An 18,632-nucleotide genomic window follows, 5' to 3' on the forward strand; every position below is an offset into this window, starting at 1 on the left:
ATTATTTGTTTTATACACGTGAAAAAAGCAGAACTAACTTTAATTTTTTTTTACTTTCACACGATAACAAAGACAAAAATAAACAATAGAAAAAGCAAAGTAAAAAACCAAAAGGTGAAGCATGCACTATAGTGAATCCACTGGAATGATCATCATGAATCTTTGCATCATAAAAGAAAAAGGGTTGGAAGAAAAACAAAAGAAAAAAAACTCCAAGCAATATAGAGAAAGGAAAGATCTAGGGATTGTTATCCACATGGGATATGCCACATTTCTTGTTTCTTTGAATAGTTAGTCGAATCCAACTAACGACGACTAACAAAGTAAAGTTTGCATAAGTATTGAAAAGTTGATGCCATATATCCCAATACCTTGAATTAGATATTAAAGTTTTCCCCCATGTTCTTCGCTTGCTAGTTGTTAATAGTAGTGCCAATAAACATAAGTAATCAATTGTCTCCTGCTCTTGACCGCAATTGCATAAATTATTGTGCAATTAGACTTAATAATTCAACATATAATGTGTGGCAACTAATAAAAGATTGAAACCATCAAAACTCTACTATTACAAATTTTACAATCGTGGTTTTTTTTAGTATCATTCCATCTAAAGGTATTAGATTAAATTTCTCGGTGAGATATTTGGATGACGAATTATCTTCTCCATAGTGAAATTATTGATTTTACCTTTACTAAAATGAAATAGTTGCTACTATGTTTCAATTGGTTTGTTGAACTAAATAACTTTACCATCGAAACTATGTTGCACTAAGATTGTTGAACTGTCAGAGATTGTATAGGAACAGAGTTTACTGAGCTGGCTAGAGAGTAGAAACTAATATAAAACCTAGTAGCACATTCGTTCTACATGCCTCGACCAATGATAGTTTCTTAACCAAGAATCTGCAATTAATATTTCACAATATGCAACTTTTTAAGTTCCTAATTGCAAGGTTCCAATGCACAATAGTAATAATTAATGTTATCTTACCCGAATCTTTTGCATGTATGATTAACAAATTAAGACATAATGTTCTTAGGGTGAGAGCCCCACTACCCATGCTAATTGTTCACTCGGTTCTCCAGTGTTGAAGGATCCATTTGTGAGTTAAGTTTTGGAAAATAAAAATAGGAAAGAGAAAGCATCAGGATCATCTCCCAAGTCTTACATTTCTCTCTCCTCCAAAATACAACCAGCAAATAAATCATTCAAGACTAAAGACTAATGAATGAGCCTCCAGTCTACATTATTATGGTCAGTATTTGAGGCAAGCCTAGAATTAGTATAAGAGAGAAGAAAGGAATAGTTGGTGTTTTGAAGTTGGATAAGGGGTTAGGTTGTAGAGAGTGTTAGGGTGAGTTCAATAACAAAAGACCAATTGTTGGCCCTTGTTACGAGGTCAAAAGACTGAATCCCCCAATGACCAAAACTCTCCCCACTGCCCGACAAAATACTTCACCCTTCACATGCAAACAAATCCCTCTTCATAATCTGTCCAAAAAACACTTATTTATTAGTTCTATTCTTAGCATTTTTTCTACTTTTTCACTAATGAAAATATTGTGGTAAAAAGCTTTGTGTGGACCATTTGGTGCCCATCTCTATGCACAGTTCCACAGTCCAACCAAAGATTCAACAAGCACTAACGAAGTGAATAAAAAAGCATATACAAATGAACAAAATTGTTCCCAATTTATTATAGGAAATATGATATAGATATGTCCAAATTTGGTATGGTCTAGAAGAGAACAATTGAAGAAAAATAAAGTGCCTTCGACATAATGAGTGCTCCTGCTGATACTCTTCATTGCCAACTTTGTCCTCCTTTTCCCTCATAAGCTATTGCTTCTTCCCTGTATCTTCTCACCAAGGGATGTTAATTGAATGTTGGGCATTGTTGGAAATGAAGATATAATATATGGAAAGACAAGGCTTGCTAGTGTAGTTTATAGCAACATGCATTGAAAGAGTAATTAAGTTACCACAGTAAATAAATATAAATCTTTTTTGGGGTTCTTTGTTTTGATAAGGGCTTTAAAATAAGAAAGGGGAATTAAGGAGAGGTGCCAACAATTCCGACAATGACCCGGTTGTTAAGTGGTGACAAGTTCATTTGTTTTTCTTGGCTTTGGGTTCTGCTCTTCTTCAACACAGGTTCTGTCTTTGGTGATGAGTATAATGATGACCCCACTGCCCAAGAATCGTTAGAACCATCAGAGCTAAAAGCAGCATCAATTACGCCACTTGGGCTACCAGGGATTTGGTCATTCTTGCGCTTGAGAGGGTTATGACCATAATTATTGGCATTTGAGTCCTTAAGATTAAGATGGAGAATGGCATTGTAACACTCATCCACTTTCTCCTGTAACAATGTCAGTAATCTTAATTAAGATCAACTAATGTGCATATGATGTGCATTAATGACAGCACTTAACGCTAACCTAAGATGCTCATTGAATAATACTCTACTAAGATTAATTAACCAGTTCAACATTTGAAGACTCAAGTTATTGAATAAACCACTTTTAATGCAAGTTTTGTTTGAACGGGTTAGAATTTCCCTAATAATTAGTTAATAAAAAATTATCATGCAAGTTTTGTTTGGACGGGTTAGAATTTCCCTAATAATTAGTTAATAAAAAATTATCATGCAAGTTTTGTTTGGACGGGTTAGAATTTCCCTAATAATTAGTTAATAAAAAATTATCATGCAAGTTTTGTTTGGACGGGTTAGAATTTCCCTAATAATTAGTTAATAAAAAATTATCATGCAAGTTTTGTTTGGACGGGTTAGAATTTCCCTAATAATTAGTTAATAAAAAATTATCATGCAAGTTTTGTTTGGACGGGTTAGAATTTCCCTAATAATTAGTTAATAAAAAATTATCATGCAAGTTTTGTTTGGACGGGTTAGAATTTCCCTAATAATTAGTTAATAAAAAATTATCATGCAAGTTTTGTTTGGACGGGTTAGAATTTCCCTAATAATTAGTTAATAAAAAATTATCATGCAAGTTTTGTTTGGACGGGTTAGAATTTCCCTAATAATTAGTTAATAAAAAATTATCATGCAAGTTTTGTTTGGACGGGTTAGAATTTCCCTAATAATTAGTTAATAAAAAATTATCATGCAAGTTTTGTTTGGACGGGTTAGAATTTCCCTAATAATTAGTTAATAAAAAATTATCATGCAAGTTTTGTTTGGACGGGTTAGAATTTCCCTAATAATTAGTTAATAAAAAATTATCATGCAAGTTTTGTTTGGACGGGTTAGAATTTCCCTAATAATTAGTTAATAAAAAATTATCATTAATCAAAAAATCATGAAGAACCAACCAGGTAGTAGGTACTGAAGTACTAACCTTGCTAATTTTGAGAACACTGAGAAGCTGATTTTTGTATTCTACACCATCCTTATGCTCAATCTGATCTATAACATGCAACATTGTGGCAGTGGCCAAAACAGAAGGAAGGCAACCAACAAATCTCGAATCTAGAATCAACAAAACACACAAACATACCAAATGATAACAAAATCAATACAAGCACTGTGTACTTATTTATTCTTTGTACTTAGTGAAAAGTCAAAACTTTTTAGTCAACAATAATGGGATCTGAAGATTGATTACCTAAGAGGACAGATAGAAGAAGATGCTCACAACGCCTTAAGAATTCCCAGTGAAGATTGGTTTTCAATCCCAGCCTCCTTATAATGTGATCTAGAAATGAGAGTGGTGTAACTGGGTACATCTTCCACTTAAGAGTGGATAACACAAGCAGTTCCATTCTCTGAATGGTCTTTGCCTCAAACACATATTTAGTGTCTTGCACCTGAAACACAACAACATAGTAATCATTAATCAAACATCATATGATACATCTAACATGAATGAGTTACATAAAGAACAAGGTTTGTTTTTGAATAGTTTTAACATACTTGAAGGTCTAAAAGAAGAGGGACTTGAGTTTCTTCAACTTTAGCAGCCAAAGAGATGCAAGTAACAGCTACAAGTTGGATCATCCAAGGCTTCTCCTTTTGAAAATGGAAGGTTGAAATGAATCTATCAAAATAAGTAACAGCCAATGTTGCAGTGAGAACTGAAAAGCCATAATGAACATTCACTTTAAGCATCCATTCAACTGCTTCAAGACGCGCCACACAGAAAGCAGAGTCATCTAAACCCATATTAATATTATTACTAGTGATGTGATTCTTTAAGTAAAAGGTTTCTTGTTCATTCTTTTCTTTGGAGAAGAGAGAGTCTAGCTCTTCATCTTCACAGAACAAATCTTGCTCTAACAAGAGCAGAGGGGAAAGAAGACAAGCATTATTATTGTTTGTTGTTGTAACATTACTCTCTTCTGAAGATAACTCTCCTTCTTCTTCATCTTCCCATTTTGCTTCATCACAGTAAAGAGCATCAAGAACAGAGGAAACATTTTCATTGTGTTGTTGTTGTTGTTCAAATTGGTCATTCATTTGATGATGGTGGATTGCCATCTTCTTCGGGGAAGAAGAGGTTGTGTAGTCCTTTGTTCATTATAAGAACAAAACATTGATCCTCACACCCATTTCTCTTTCTTATTCTTAGATTTATTTATTAGTAACAAAGTAGTGGTTTTGATTTTAGTGATTGTGTTTATGTTTATAAGTATTTATTCTTAGATTTATTTATTAGTATACAAAGTAGACGTTTTGATTTTAGTGATTGTATTTATGTTCATAAGTAGTTGATTTTTATTGTTTTTCATCCTAATTATTTACTTTTAGGTTGAAAATGTTAATATTGAAATATGAAATACTTAAAAATAAGACTAAAACCCCATTTTAAGAGAGACCCATTATTGTTTTTTTGGCAATAATAATTTTAGTTCTTTCGGTGTGTTGTTTAGTTGGCAGGCACAATGGTGAAATCTAACGGCACACAAACCAAGCTGGACCCACGAAAACAACCTCTTAATAATAAAAAAAACCTCTGTAACGAAGCAGACTAATGAAATCATTTTTCATTTATGTTCACTTAATTTCAACATTCAATATACAAACTTGTACGAAAAAAGCATTCAATATACAAACTAGTTCTATCTCGTATCTCTCGTATTGGTGCATTCATTCTAGTTGGTCTACGTATATCGATGTGTTCAGCGAGTGTTATATTCTGACCGTATTTTAAATACGATTTTGTTTAAGTGCAAATAAGCAAGTTCAAAGGGAAAGAAAAAAAGAAAGAGGGTTGGTGTGAGAATCAATGAGCTATATGCATTTTTATTATTTATTAATCAACTAAATATTCACATACACACATTATCATTATTGGGTGTACTTCTCCGGGAGAATGTAATAGTAGTTTGAAATATTGACATTTGATACTAAAATATTTTTAATGATTCAAATTTTTGTTTATTTTTGAATTAAAATTCTATAAAAACTTCAAGTATTTTATTACCTAATCAGTGGCGGATCTTGCTCTAAAGTTTAGAGGGGGCAATAATATTTAATTACAATATATGATTAAAATTATTTGATTAACAATAAAAAAAATATATATATAATTATTTCAAAGTTTCAAAAGAATATATTAGTTTTAGAGTAAATATTTATTTCAGTCGCTCAATGTTTTTCGACCTTGCTAATTTAGTCACTTAAAAAATTAAGAATTCAAAATCGTCATAAAAAGTTCAAATTTATGTCAAATTTGTCATTTTTAGCATGTTTTACAACAAAAAGAGACTAATTTGACCCTAAAATTGACTAATTTGATGCACATTTGAAATTTTAGGGACTACTTTGGGTTTCTCAATTTTTGAAGAATTAGACTGGTAAGGTCGAAAACTATGCATTCATTTAAAATGCCATTTTTTGGACTTTTAAAGACTTAAACTCATCGATAACTGAGTCACGTGTAAAAGTTTCAGTTATTTTATTTTTCCATGTAAATCGCCACATTACTAATAAGAAATTCATCTTGATTAATGATTGAATCAATATATAGTATAACAAAAATTCAAAATATATCATTAATGTCTATAACTGCACCCTAATATAGAGTAACGATACTGCAATTTTAAATTATCAATTTACACCAAGAAAGTATTGGTGAAAATAACTTACAAACACTATATGAATTCATGAGTGATGACATTTAACAAATTTTTTGGTAATAAAAACACATTAAAAAATACACTATCAAAGGTGCAATGATAATTTTTTTTATAATTGCTACATGCATACAATATTGTATGACTTTGTATTACAATCTAAATAGAATAATCAAATTATTTGTGAATCATGTGTGTTGTCCAAATTGATAAATTTGGTTTAAATTTAAACACTCATAGAGTAAAGTAAATATTTTAATAAATTATGTAAAGTAAATATATTAAAACAATTTACCAAAAAGAATATTAATTTTTTTTAAATTCAGGGGGGCAGTTGCCCCCACCTGTCCCTAAAGAGATCCGCCCCTGTACCCAATGTAATGAGAATTGACTGGGTTAGACGGTTTGATCGGTCTAATTGCTGATCGGACTTGAAAATAATCTGGTTTACAGTCTGAACTAAACAAGAGGTTACATTTCTTTAAATCATGAAAATTCTGATCCAATTATATTAAATAATTAAATTGCATAACCTCCAAAGTAAATTGAATGTCTCACATGATTTAAAAAAAACAGAATACGTTTATAATATTTTATTTTACTTTGATCCAAAAAAGATAAATATATATTACTTCAATATAATTATTAATTATATAAAGTCACTTAAACTAACGGATTAATTAAACCATTTAAACCTAATATAAAACCTATTTCAGTTTAATGTCGGACTCGAGTTTCACAATATTATTTCCCATAGTTTAATATTTGTTCTGTTATGCGCCCAGGCTTTATTGGAGGTTCAAGCCGCTCTTCAGTACTGAATACTTGCTTTTCTCTGGTTAATGGGCTGGGCTCTCTGTAATTAAAGGCAGCAACAAGGCTCCCTCATACTTCATCTACAATTTTGTGAGAAATGTGAATATGATGATATCTCTATCACTGAATTTCTTAATGTTCAAAATATATGAGGTAGATAAGTATAGCTCTATTAAAGCTTGGTTCTTGTTGTGTGTAACTTCAATATATACACTTACATACAGGGGATTACAACTCAATGTACAATCATGCTTTCAAGTAACACACACGTGATTATTCCACAATAAAACATACTCATTATTAATTGCCTAATTAAGTTTAGTTAAGCAACAAATCTGGAGTTTTATTTGTTGGATTAGTTGCATGCTTCTCTCGATTTGGGTCTGTGGTGTCTTGCCAAGCACATCCATTTTTGATAATCAGGCACTTCACTTGTGACCACCAAAAATAACACTTCTTCATAAAAAGAAAATAAAATCTCAAAGTTCTATTAACAAAAATCACGATGATAAATATATTAATAATATAAGGCTATGGGCTACCACATGGAAATTTGCACGCTTAATATTAATTTTCTGATTCATGAGGGTTATTGTCTGGGGATCGAATATCAGGAATTTTAAAGTATAGAATAAACAATTGCAGGAAAGTAGAAAATACAGAGGCTGGAACGAATCTAAAAAAATTATTTCATCACTTAAAAAAAACATAACACTAGTCCCCAATTACCCATAGAGCCAATATCTATTTGTCTCAGTAGCTCAGAGCCAAGATTTTTATCAAGTGGGGAGAAGGCTAAGAAATATAAACATATAACTTATAGGAAGTTTTGAAGTACCCCGTATCTATTGTATACAATAATAGGAATCTGAGAACACCAATGTTTTTATGTTTTTAACTTACATAAAGTTTTTAGTATCTCCTATTTATTCATTCATGGATCGTAGCACACCAAACACAGGTGTCTTGCACAGCGACAACTTTTCCTATAACATTGGGCTTTAAAGCATCAGCAGTAACAATAAATCGTGCAGTCCTTAATTCTGTGCCACCTTTGGAGAGAGTTGGTTAATTTACTCAGAAATATATCAATTATAAAATAAGTTACAAGACTTATTTAAGGACAACGTATTAGTGAAGATGTTTTTATAAAGTAATAATATGTTGTAAAGCTAGAAGTTTTCCCATAGTTGACGTTGTGAGTTGTAGAAACATTTCAGCATTTTAAGGCAACTAATGAAAATGAAAGAGAGGCAGAAATTCAACAATTTGTAAATGTATATACAATTGATGGATTAAAAGCAACAATATCCAAAATGTATGCTGCTTGAGCAGTTCCTGAGCTACTTACACCAATTAGTTTGGAAATGTAAATGCACTTAAGGTATCATCTAGACATATAATAGAGACCAACACCAACATATAGTTTAGCAAGCTGCCCAGGTGCAAGTTCTCTCCCATAATTCGCAATTACTGATACTTATGATTATGAATTAAAGATTGTTGTTGTTGAACCTCAAGCAGCAGTGCAGCACTGCTTCTACTAGCTGCACAGGTGCAAGTTTTCTCTCCCATAATTCACAATTACAGGTACTTATGAATTAAAGATTGTTGTTGTTGAGCCTCCATCAGCAATGCTTCCACAGTTCCATTAGCTTCTCATACAAGCTTAGTTTTCATGGCAGCTTTCCTTTGGGTCCAAGTACTTGTAGCAGGTGTTCTTTTCAAAGATTTGATTCCAAAAGGGTTGTCTTTGCTCTGTTGCATGGAAGAACATCACATTATCATCAACAAAACACACAGAAAGTCACAATAGACGGATATAACTTAGCAAAATGTTCATTCCCTGATTTTTTATCACACCACTTTTACACAAATCATAATCATCTAGGAATTACTATTTGTAGTTCTAAAATGAATTTTTTTGGGACAATAACTACATAGATAAAACAAAAGGTATATGGAAAAGTGATGTTCAAAAATCTGTAAGTTATAAGTGTAACATTGGGTGGGTGGATATGTTAGAATAAGGAGGAACAGAATATAAAGAAGATTAAGAAACAGAAAATTTTGATTCAACCAAAAGAGGTAGAACCAAAGTAAGTAGAATAGAACATCATGATCCATCATATTCTATTGGCATGCCAAACACTACCAAAAAGTCACAAAAGAGTGGTATAACTTAAGCCAAAAACTGATGAAAGGAAAAGGCTAATTACCAAGAGGCAAGTTCCACCCTTGAGATCACAAACCGGGTATTCAGGAGGGCAGCAGCTAGAGTGATCATCACAGCAGGTTGCAGACTCAACGGGGCAGCATCCCCATCCGAAGCAGCGGCTTCCATACTCAAACATACAGCAGCAAGTGGTTCCAGCAGAGCAAGAGTAGTATTCATCACACACAGTTGAAACAGGAGCTGCAGGAGTTGGAGGAGAAGGAGCAGGCTTTGGAGGGTTCTGACCATTCTTGGTTGGGTAGGATGGCTCCATTGCAATCCCACACTTGCCTGTCTTGGTTGTCTTTATGTTACGCTCTAGCTTAATGTAACCATTTTCTCCCCATGCTGGTCCCCAAGAGTTCCTCACTAACCAATAATCCCTACCATCCTCAGTTCCATATCCGACAACAGCAACACCATGGTCTAGTTCTGTTCCACAGATGCCGGTGAAAACACCCTGAATCAAACAATATTATAAGTTACAAATATTTGAGAAATAGTCATTATAAGGCAACACCTTCAAACATTCCATCCCAAGAGTAAGGTTGCATGGAAAATTCCTTCATGTCATAGTGTGGTCATTCTCAAGGTTCTAAATTATAGTCTACACGATTGCAGCCAGCCATATTTTTACTCCACGATGGTTTTGAGATGTTTTGGAGGGGAGAAGGAAATTGGAAATGAAGGTTTTCATTTCATAATTGTATTTAATGACTCCCAACAAGAAACGGGTCCTGATAGTGTACCGTAAGTTCATGGCATAGGGCCCACACTTAATGAAGCCGAATTTTTAGGGCCGTCCCAACTCTTAAGCTTCCTTTTTCCCTTCATTCCTGAGAATCCAACTTGCAGACAAATCCTAATTGTCCTCAGTAATGTGGTTTTCGTACTATCCACAATTATTGCTACAAACATAATTGAACATCTTAGTCATTAACACCATTTTTGGCCCACCATGTTTTCTCATCAACTAAGGTGTTTGAATAGTTTATCTTAGACAATTTTATTCACAGAAACAAATAAGTGTAACAATAACTTGTGCACAAATATCTACTGATTATGAACGTAAATGAAATTAGATAAGATGGTTAATATTAGACAATTAGGATTAGAAAGGCAAACATAGGTAAGATAAATAGATATAATACCGAGTCATAAAGCTGAAATGCCCTACCACCAGCTTCAATGGCAACACTAACAGGTTGATGTGCAACAGCTTTCTTCAAGGATTGCTCATCATTTGGTGGAACATCTTCATATCCATCAATGCTAACTACCCGAGCATTTTTCTGAGAAATCCAAAAGCAGCTAATTAGATTAAGATAATTATATTCAAGGTGTCAGTCACAACTCAAAAATAAAAGGGTCAAAGGATTGGAACACATGAGATATAAGTATAACATACCCTGTTTGGATCACATGTACGATCACTAGCATGGTATGGGTAATCATCTTCCGTATCAATGCCACCATTATTGACTATAAACTCAAATGCATAGTCCATGAGACCTCCATTGCATCCCATGTTATAATTTTTGTCACAATCAACCAACTCTTGCTCTGATAGAGGTATCAGTTTTCCTGTTACAATTTGATTGATTCCTTCCACCGCAGCAACCGTGGAGAATGCCCAGCAACTCCCTTCATAAAACAGAGACAATTTTCATCATGAGTTTCATCTTGTAGAGTACACAATTTCGGTGCTATGACTTTCACAAAGAGAAAGATACTATGATTTTAAAATATAAACAAAAAGTTCCTGTAATATTGTTCATTTAAGAGAATGGAAAACATTGTGTCAAATGGCAATGAAATGAATATAAGTAACTCTCTTAATAGCTTCAATTATTTGGTATGAAATTCAATTTTATTCAAAAATAAAAATAAAAAATGAGGCCGCAAACATTGAACATGTGACATACTTATAAGAGCATGTGATGGAACAAAAGTACAAAACACACCAAAGGGAGCCAAACATATGATAGAGATAATTGTTTACAAAAATAATTTGAGAAGGGGAACATCAATGGTTGACCTAGTTGAATCCGTCACTACTTATGACATATTTTCATAAAACCTAACATGTCATGTGTTTTTTTTTGACAGAGTAGTGAGGGTATACATGCTATAGAATTGATAAAGATATGTTTGGTTTAATTTGAAGCTTCAAATATTTTCCATATAAGAATTGACATCAAGTATGATTAATTGTTCTTCGTCAATTGAAGACGAAAGCAACAACATGCAACCACAACAACCATATCGTGATATTGCGAATAACAAATTTGAAAGCAGGAAAGAAAACTAACCACATTGGCCTTGATCTTTAACGCTAGCAACTGCACCTTTCTTTCTCCAATCCACCGAAACAGGCAAATCCTCACCATAATGATACACATAACGATCACTCTTTTTCAACGTAGACATCAACCCTAATGATCCACGCATCCGTGTTCCCAAATACATATTCCTATACTCTTCATTTGTGAGATCAGCAAACTTGTTCAACCCCAACTTGTACGTTCTCTCCGTCGCTTTGTTATGCTCGTCGACGAACCGAACATTGTCCTTAAAAATCTGAAACCTACGCTCTTTCTCGCCCAATGCGTTGTAGGCCTTGCCATGCTTCAGGAGCCAAGCCTCATACATATTCATGAGGTGAGTTTCGGCGACCTTGGCGTCGTAGTCAATGATGGACATGTCGACGGCGAATGAGAGAGAGAGAAACGTGAGAGAAAGCAATAGTGCGAAAGGGATACGTAGAGTTTGGAAGAGAGCCATTATTGTTTTGGGTTTTGTTTTTTGAAGTGTGGGAAGGAGAAGGGTTATATAAGAGAGGGTTGAGAGAAGGAAGGAAGAGAGGAGAATTGGGATTGGTTCATAAAATGGAAACTGCGTTGAAATAGGATGTCGTACAAGTCACGCATGTCAATGTTTTTCAAGACCCTCGCGTTGGAGAGAGGGACCCGTGTTTATTTTCTGATTTTATTAATTAATTAGCACTGATTTATTGAATGAAGATTATGTGTCTTAAATTATATTTTTTAATTACGGTGCTTTATTTTATTATTTTTTGTTTTTAAATTTTTTATTTTATCCACATTTTAATTTTTGCTTTCAATTACAGTGATGCCTATCCTAATTTATTCATTATATCGCAATCCACTCCTTTCTCTCTCCTTTGGTTTCTACTTTTTTTTTTCTTCAATTTTTTTGATAAGTAGATAATGTGCGAATTCGATCTCCATCTATGGTCTTTAGAGCAGGAACAACAGCTTTGGAATTTTGGTAAACAATATTGAGTAATCATACTTTCATCATCAGCTAAATTTCTCCAACTTATATAATCACGGGTTTGAAATACGATACAAGGTAGTAATGTGGGTAGAGTTTAATTTGGTGCATAATGTGAAAAAATATTCACAAGCTTATTAAGTGCTAAAATGTTAATGAAATGTATATGATTTATAGGCACTTTGTGTGGATTTATGATGTAATTGCATACAATTTCCAATAATCTAGTAATTTTGTATTGTTTAGGAATTTAATTATTTGTTGTTATTTGCAGGTTAAGAGATGATGAATAAAGGAGAAAAAAAGAGAATAATAAGTTTCTGAACAGCATAGGCCTCACTTAAGCGAGGGAATGGTCGCTCAAGCCATAATTCAGAGGAAAATCATCAGAAAACACATACGTCTCGTTCAAGCGAGGGACTGTCGCCCAGACGCTATTCCAAGACCAAAAAACTGACACTCACTGTTTCTCCCTCGCCCAAGCAATGTCACCTCGCTCAGGCAGTGAGCGAGAGAGTAGCAGTTAGTGTCTGATATAAGCAGTTCTTGACAAAAAGAAAAATGACCCAACCATTTTCCAAGCTTTTACACACGATTTTAGAGAGAAAAACACTAGAGAGGAAGAGAGAAGTCGTGGAAACGACTCTAGATCTATAATTTCTTAGTATTTCTCATGATCAGAGTGTTGTAATGGCAAAGATGAGTGGTTAGTTCTTTGTTGTTGGGATTTGAAATGTAATCTTCTTACCTGTACTCCTGGATTCAATTCTGAAGTAATTGTTATTTGATTTTGGGAAGTTTATTCCATTCTTAATGCATGAGTTTAATTAGCTACTAAATTCTTACTCTTGGGTTCAAGTTTAATTGGAAAGTTAAATTTGACATCTGATTTGGATTATCTTCCTTCATACACCATTATTTTAGGAATGGATAATGATGTATGAATTGTTTTTACATTATTTTTAATGCTAGTTAATCAGTCAATTAGCCAAAGAATTGATAATTGAGTGATTATCTAAGGATTTTACACTCAATGAATTGATGTAAATGCATTGCCACAAATGTGCATCAGAATTAGTAACTTTGCAAGTTGCTTAGAATTGAATCTATGGATGTAAAAAGGGAAAAATGATGAATTTCGATCCCAACTCTTTTAAATTCGTAGTTAGTTTTTTTATTTTTATTTAACCTTGTTACAAAATCATTATCAATTTATCAAACAAATTCGTGTAAATAGATACTCAATTCATTCTTGTAGGAAGTAGTGTAAATCTACTCTACTTTCTGATGACGATATCTCGATACTTTACCGGATTTTATTACTTGTACGATATAGTGCACTTGCTATTCCTTATATATCTAACAAAGCTATCAAGTATCAACCCATTAATCCATTATGCATTTGCATATGGGTGATTTCCAAATTAATTACGACTTTTTTACACCACGTCATCTATCATCATAAATGGTGTATTGACATTTAATTTCTTTTTCCTTTAAGAACAAGTATATATTTCACTCATTAACTATTTCAAGACTCAAACATTTATTTTTCAATGACATAATAATGAATTGCTGATTGACTGTGTAAACTTCTTTTTACACCAATAGTACAACAACTCCATATATGATTACTAACAATTGCTGGACATGCCATTCTTCGCCTATCTTTGTTTGAAACATCACTTGATGACTTTAAAGGGCCTCATCATATCATTGTCTTCATGATCCAATATCTGCACCAAAGTTTTATGTGTCATGCGTTAGAATATACCTCTCTCTCTATATATATATAAATACATGCGTATGATATTTAGGGATAAAAATGAAAGAATTAGAAAGACTTACGTGACAATGATACACATAGCCAGGCTCTAAGGTTGGGTCAAACGCATATGATGCATTAGTATGTATGTAAGAAAACCTCACAACAATTTTGGTCACAAACCCAGGACTCATCTTATACACATTTTTCCACCCTTTCTCATGATCAGGCACACTTACTTTCTTGCCACGTGTATAATTCCCCACGTTGCACTTGATCGCATCATTAAGTTCCCTCATGCAGTTCTTAAACTCCTTCAATTGCACCAGCTCCGTCTGATCCAACACCTTTAACAAACCCAAATGAATATGCAATGGGTGATTATCCTCTGTTAAGTTGATTACATACCACACTTCAGTAGACCCCACCTTTGGTGTTTCTGTAACCGGTGCTTTATACGGTTTCCCGTTTATGTACAAGTGAGTTGGCTCATCAATGCTACTAGCGTACTCATACATAACAATGTATCGTGTCTGCGCCACACTGGATAAATCCACAGCAGGGTATTTTATCAAACTTTTTGGGACACGTGACGTGTCAACCTCTTTATGAGGTAAGATAATGAATTTCATAACCTTGCTACTAACTTCGTCTTCATCGACAGGGTCACCGGAAGGGTAGGGATACGGTGCATCATTAGCTAGAATAGCAACATTACTACTTGACTGAGAAAAGTCAACAATTACATCAGCGATCTCAGATGGCCCCAGAAGAGTTTCATTCGTTGACACTGGTTTTTCAAGGTAAGTAGAATCTGATGCCACGTGGATAAATTTTAAACCATTGGTAAAAAAGAATCTAAAGAATCTAGCATTACTAGCATTTATTATACGAAATCTATATTTACGTTTTCGCACAGTTAACCGTGGCCAGGCTTTGCCGTTAACAATAATAACGTCGCCAAAATACTCCGGTTGCCACTGTGGGTGTATAGAAGGGTTGTCTCCAGTTGAATTCAAATAAAGAGAACCGTTGGATCGGAAGCTTCGATCGAACACAACCAACGGTCGATCGAACTCGATACTATTCGGTAACCCAAGTGGGTCTTCGATGGAAGGGTCGCGTATGATGTAGGCACCAAGTAAACCAGCAAGAAGGTTGACTCTGGTCAAGCCCATAGCGTGATCATGGTACCATAAATTCCCAGGTTGTTGATTATTTGGATAGTGACAACCCTTGCTGGTCCAAGTGGGTCCCTTTTGTTCAAATCTAGCAGTAAACCATGAGTTTGGGTTACCGTCGCTGTCGGGCGCGTGGATACCACCGTGGAGATGAGCCACTGTGGGGATACCCATTGTTTTGTTGGTTAGTGCAGTGGGGATGGTTAGGTCGCATGGAAGTATGTGATTTGGAGGGAGGTTATTTTGCCACGTCACGTAGGTTGGGACTCCATAGTGGGCCTCGATGGTTGGGCCTGGAACTGTTGCTGTGCGGCTGGTTAGTCCATAACCATAAACTGGTGTTGGAGGGAGATCCCTGTGGAATTTCTGCAATAAACAAGCCTTGTGTTCATAACACACTAACACTTTATGGAAAGATTTTTTGAAACTTGTGAACAACTTACTTTCTTAATTTATGAATTTAATAGTTTTGGTGAACCATACTAACGGTTGATGTGGACAATTATAATTTGAACATATTGTTGAATAGTCTAAATTAAAATGATCTAATAAAATAAGACACTAAAAATTATGAAAAAATACTTATTATGGTATTAAAATTTCAATCATCTAAAAACATATTTAAACTTAAGAATTTTTTAATGGAATCTAATAAGTACATGTTGGTATAGTCGGGTATAACATTAAGACCATGACAGATGTGTGAGTGGAACTGAGAAGACAATACTTATGTGTTACAATGTGAATCCAGAGTGGATGACACTTTGAAAGTTCAGGGAGCAAATTCTTTGCGTAATTATTAATTAGTACTAAAGACTCAATCTTCAGAGCCTGTGGCCCAATGCGAACAATGTAATACTAATGTCAATTGGAGAATATAGAATATAGAAAGCTGAAACTATTGGACAGGACCGCAGATCAGTATTATATTTGAGGAAAAAATGTACAAATTAGTATTACATATGAAGTATGCAGTACCGTTAAGGACTACACTAAGGTTTTTTATATAACCTGTAAAATAAAATAAGTATCAAACCATTTAAAAATCAGAACCATGGAAATGCTAGCTTAAAATATTGGTCTTGTTCCTAGCTATTATCAAAACCAAAAAAGAAAAGAGTTGAGAATGTCACACTTGAGACAAAGGAAAAGAGATAGCAACATACCCATTTCTTCTTGAACATGCCAATATTGAGAGACTTGGATTTGGTGGCGCCACCAACAATCTGATAGGCCATGATTCTGGGCATATCAGGGAGTTCATCAACAAACATCTCTAGTTTGGATGAATCTAGAAGTTTAGCTGAAGCTGAAGATGAACATGCAAGAGCTCCTAAAATAGCTAAAAGAGTGAGTACTTTGTGGAACAACAATGTTGTCTCCATGTCTACGGTGTAACGTTTTCTCTGCTCAAGATTATTGAGAAAGGGGAAAGTTACATATATATATAGCAGAAAGAAAGGAGAAGTAGAAGGGTAATTGTAGAAGGAAGAATGTTCAATATTGGAATATACATTCTCAAATTAAGTGAATGTATGGTAGGGTTAGAAAGATAAAGAAGTGAATAATCTATGCTAAGTGTATATGCAAAGTTTAAGAGCTTTTTATATATTTTAATGTATCATTTTAAATAAAAATAATATATAGTTGGATGATATACTCTAAATAAATAAAAATTATTTATATAGTTCATCAATTAAAATCCCGTCCAAATATATAGCTCAAAATTTTGTACTCTCTCCCCAAACACTAAATCACGTGGTCTATATTTTGTAGAATAAATGCGTTTTTTCATTTATATTTTCATATCTTTATTATTTACTTATATTTTATATGAACAATTAATAAACTAATTAGTTTCGTAATGTGTGCCTGACTCTCTTGAACATTGACCTTTGACAATATACCATATCCAGAGATTAACATTTTTATTTTAACATTAATAATGTCCACCTATTTTTTCCCAACTAACACTCTCAATGCATTTAAAATTTCAAATCATTTTCTTCATCATTCAAAATATAACACATTTCTTCTATCCTCTTCTCTCATACTCTCTTCCTTGTTTAGGTTAACCTCCATTTCTTTTCTATACCAAAATCAATTGGACACTTCATTTGTCTCCCTTTTATTATGGATTTTAGGTTAATAAATATCATTGCAAATCACAACACATATAATCAAAATATGTCATCAGATTCTCATTATTTAAATTCCATATATATCATGTTCACTGGCATTTCTATGAGAAGCTTTGAAAACTATTAATAAGAAGATATTACGATAGAGTTATGAGGTGATCTGATGGTTGATATGAATGAGCTTAAGGAATGGAGTAAAATATATTACGGTTTGAGCATTATAAGGTGAATTGATGGTTAGAGGTGAAGTGAAAGAGAACGAGAGTTTGAGTCTCGCTCACAAAATGTGTTCACATTAGTACATTGGACTAATCAAAATATGTCACTTATAAAAACATAAACTAATATTTTATATTATTTGATATAATTTCATTAGATATCGACATAATCCTTTTAGGACAGGATTACTGTTCAACAAATGAAGTCTCATGATATTTGAATTGTTTCCTTGTTTTGTTTTGGGTTGAGGCTGCATGCTCTTCCCTTTCACGATGACTTACATGCCTCTTTGTTTTAGAATATCTCATCCGAAAGTGTGAATATCTTAATTTGCTTTTGTTTGGATTTAAGTTTTTTAGGTTAAACCATGTGTGAAATAAGAAAAAATGTATGGTTTGATATGGTATTATAATATGAATAACTTCTTTTAGTCACACTGTTTATAAAATATACTCCTACATATTCTCAGTCAGTCATAACCACATAAAACTTTAATCTTTAGTAGTTTATATCATCATAAACTCTCTATATGACAACAAAAATTAAAATCATGCGCTTGTACATCCCACAAGTTAATTATCTAACTATATATAAAGTAGTACATTATTATTTCAGAAAATAAAGATAAAGTAAACGTGGATGGAGAATGAAACCTGGAAAGTGGAGTAACAAAAACGCGAAAGATTCCCCTCAAAATCAGTTTCAGACTAGGAATACAAAATTAGAACATATTTATTTCAGAAAAATAATGATAAAGTAGATGTGGACGCACGGGGATTGGAATCTGGAAAGTAAATTTGGCGTTGTTTCTAGTTAATCCCAATTTCTCTAATAAGCAAGGTAGTCGTAGTTTGACTAATTTGCCACTAACAAACAAACAGCAAAAGATCTCCTCCAA

At 33.5% G+C, this 18,632-nt stretch overlaps 3 protein-coding genes across 3 annotated transcripts; all 3 read right to left on the reverse strand.

Annotated features, from left to right (window-relative positions):
• On the reverse strand, positions 1,667-4,619 carry LOC109336590 (cyclin-D3-1). The gene is made up of 4 exons (XM_019573276.1): positions 3,939-4,619; positions 3,631-3,832; positions 3,364-3,494; positions 1,667-2,363 (listed from the first exon to the last, which is right to left on the reverse strand). The coding sequence occupies exons 1-4, from the start codon at positions 4,500-4,502 to the stop codon at positions 2,055-2,057; spliced, it is 1,206 nt and encodes a 401-aa protein (XP_019428821.1). The 5' UTR covers positions 4,503-4,619; the 3' UTR covers positions 1,667-2,054.
• On the reverse strand, positions 8,181-11,963 carry LOC109335338 (cysteine proteinase RD21A-like). Its single transcript, XM_019571481.1, has 5 exons — positions 11,444-11,963; positions 10,540-10,775; positions 10,283-10,423; positions 9,136-9,591; positions 8,181-8,674 (listed from the first exon to the last, which is right to left on the reverse strand). Exons 1-5 carry the CDS (start codon positions 11,913-11,915, stop codon positions 8,576-8,578), a joined length of 1,404 nt encoding a protein of 467 aa, XP_019427026.1. The 5' UTR covers positions 11,916-11,963; the 3' UTR covers positions 8,181-8,575.
• LOC109334975 (multicopper oxidase LPR2-like) lies at positions 13,979-16,859 on the reverse strand. The gene is made up of 3 exons (XM_019570986.1): positions 16,541-16,859; positions 14,277-15,740; positions 13,979-14,164 (listed from the first exon to the last, which is right to left on the reverse strand). Exons 1-3 carry the CDS (start codon positions 16,757-16,759, stop codon positions 14,111-14,113), a joined length of 1,737 nt encoding a protein of 578 aa, XP_019426531.1. The 5' UTR covers positions 16,760-16,859; the 3' UTR covers positions 13,979-14,110.

This window comes from Lupinus angustifolius, chromosome LG20, assembly GCF_001865875.1.
Source record: "Lupinus angustifolius cultivar Tanjil chromosome LG20, LupAngTanjil_v1.0, whole genome shotgun sequence".
Classification (NCBI taxonomy): domain Eukaryota; kingdom Viridiplantae; phylum Streptophyta; class Magnoliopsida; order Fabales; family Fabaceae; genus Lupinus; species Lupinus angustifolius.

Bases quoted from the DNA above. Each gene is read 5' to 3' on its own strand.
- LOC109336590 (XM_019573276.1), bottom strand. From the start codon at position 4,502: ATGGCAATCCACCATCATCAAATGAATGACCAATTTGAACAACAACAA. The intron at 3,833-3,938 runs GTATGTTAAAAC...GTTGTGTTTCAG, and splicing joins CTCTTCTTTTAGACCTTCAA to GTGCAAGACACTAAATATGT. The intron at 2,364-3,363 runs GTTAGTACTTCA...ACATTGTTACAG, and splicing joins GTGTTCTCAAAATTAGCAAG to GAGAAAGTGGATGAGTGTTA.
- LOC109334975 (XM_019570986.1), bottom strand. From the start codon at position 16,759: ATGGAGACAACATTGTTGTTCCACAAAGTACTCACTCTTTTAGCTATT. The intron at 15,741-16,540 runs GTATGTTGCTAT...TGTTTATTGCAG, and splicing joins GCATGTTCAAGAAGAAATGG to AAATTCCACAGGGATCTCCC. The intron at 14,165-14,276 runs GTAAGTCTTTCT...ACTTTGGTGCAG, and splicing joins GCTATGTGTATCATTGTCAC to ATATTGGATCATGAAGACAA.
- LOC109335338 (XM_019571481.1), bottom strand. From the start codon at position 11,915: ATGGCTCTCTTCCAAACTCTACGTATCCCTTTCGCACTATTGCTTTCT. The intron at 10,424-10,539 runs GTATGTTATACT...TGGATTTCTCAG, and splicing joins GTACATGTGATCCAAACAGG to AAAAATGCTCGGGTAGTTAG. The intron at 8,675-9,135 runs GTAATTAGCCTT...TCCATGCAACAG, and splicing joins AGGGTGGAACTTGCCTCTTG to AGCAAAGACAACCCTTTTGG.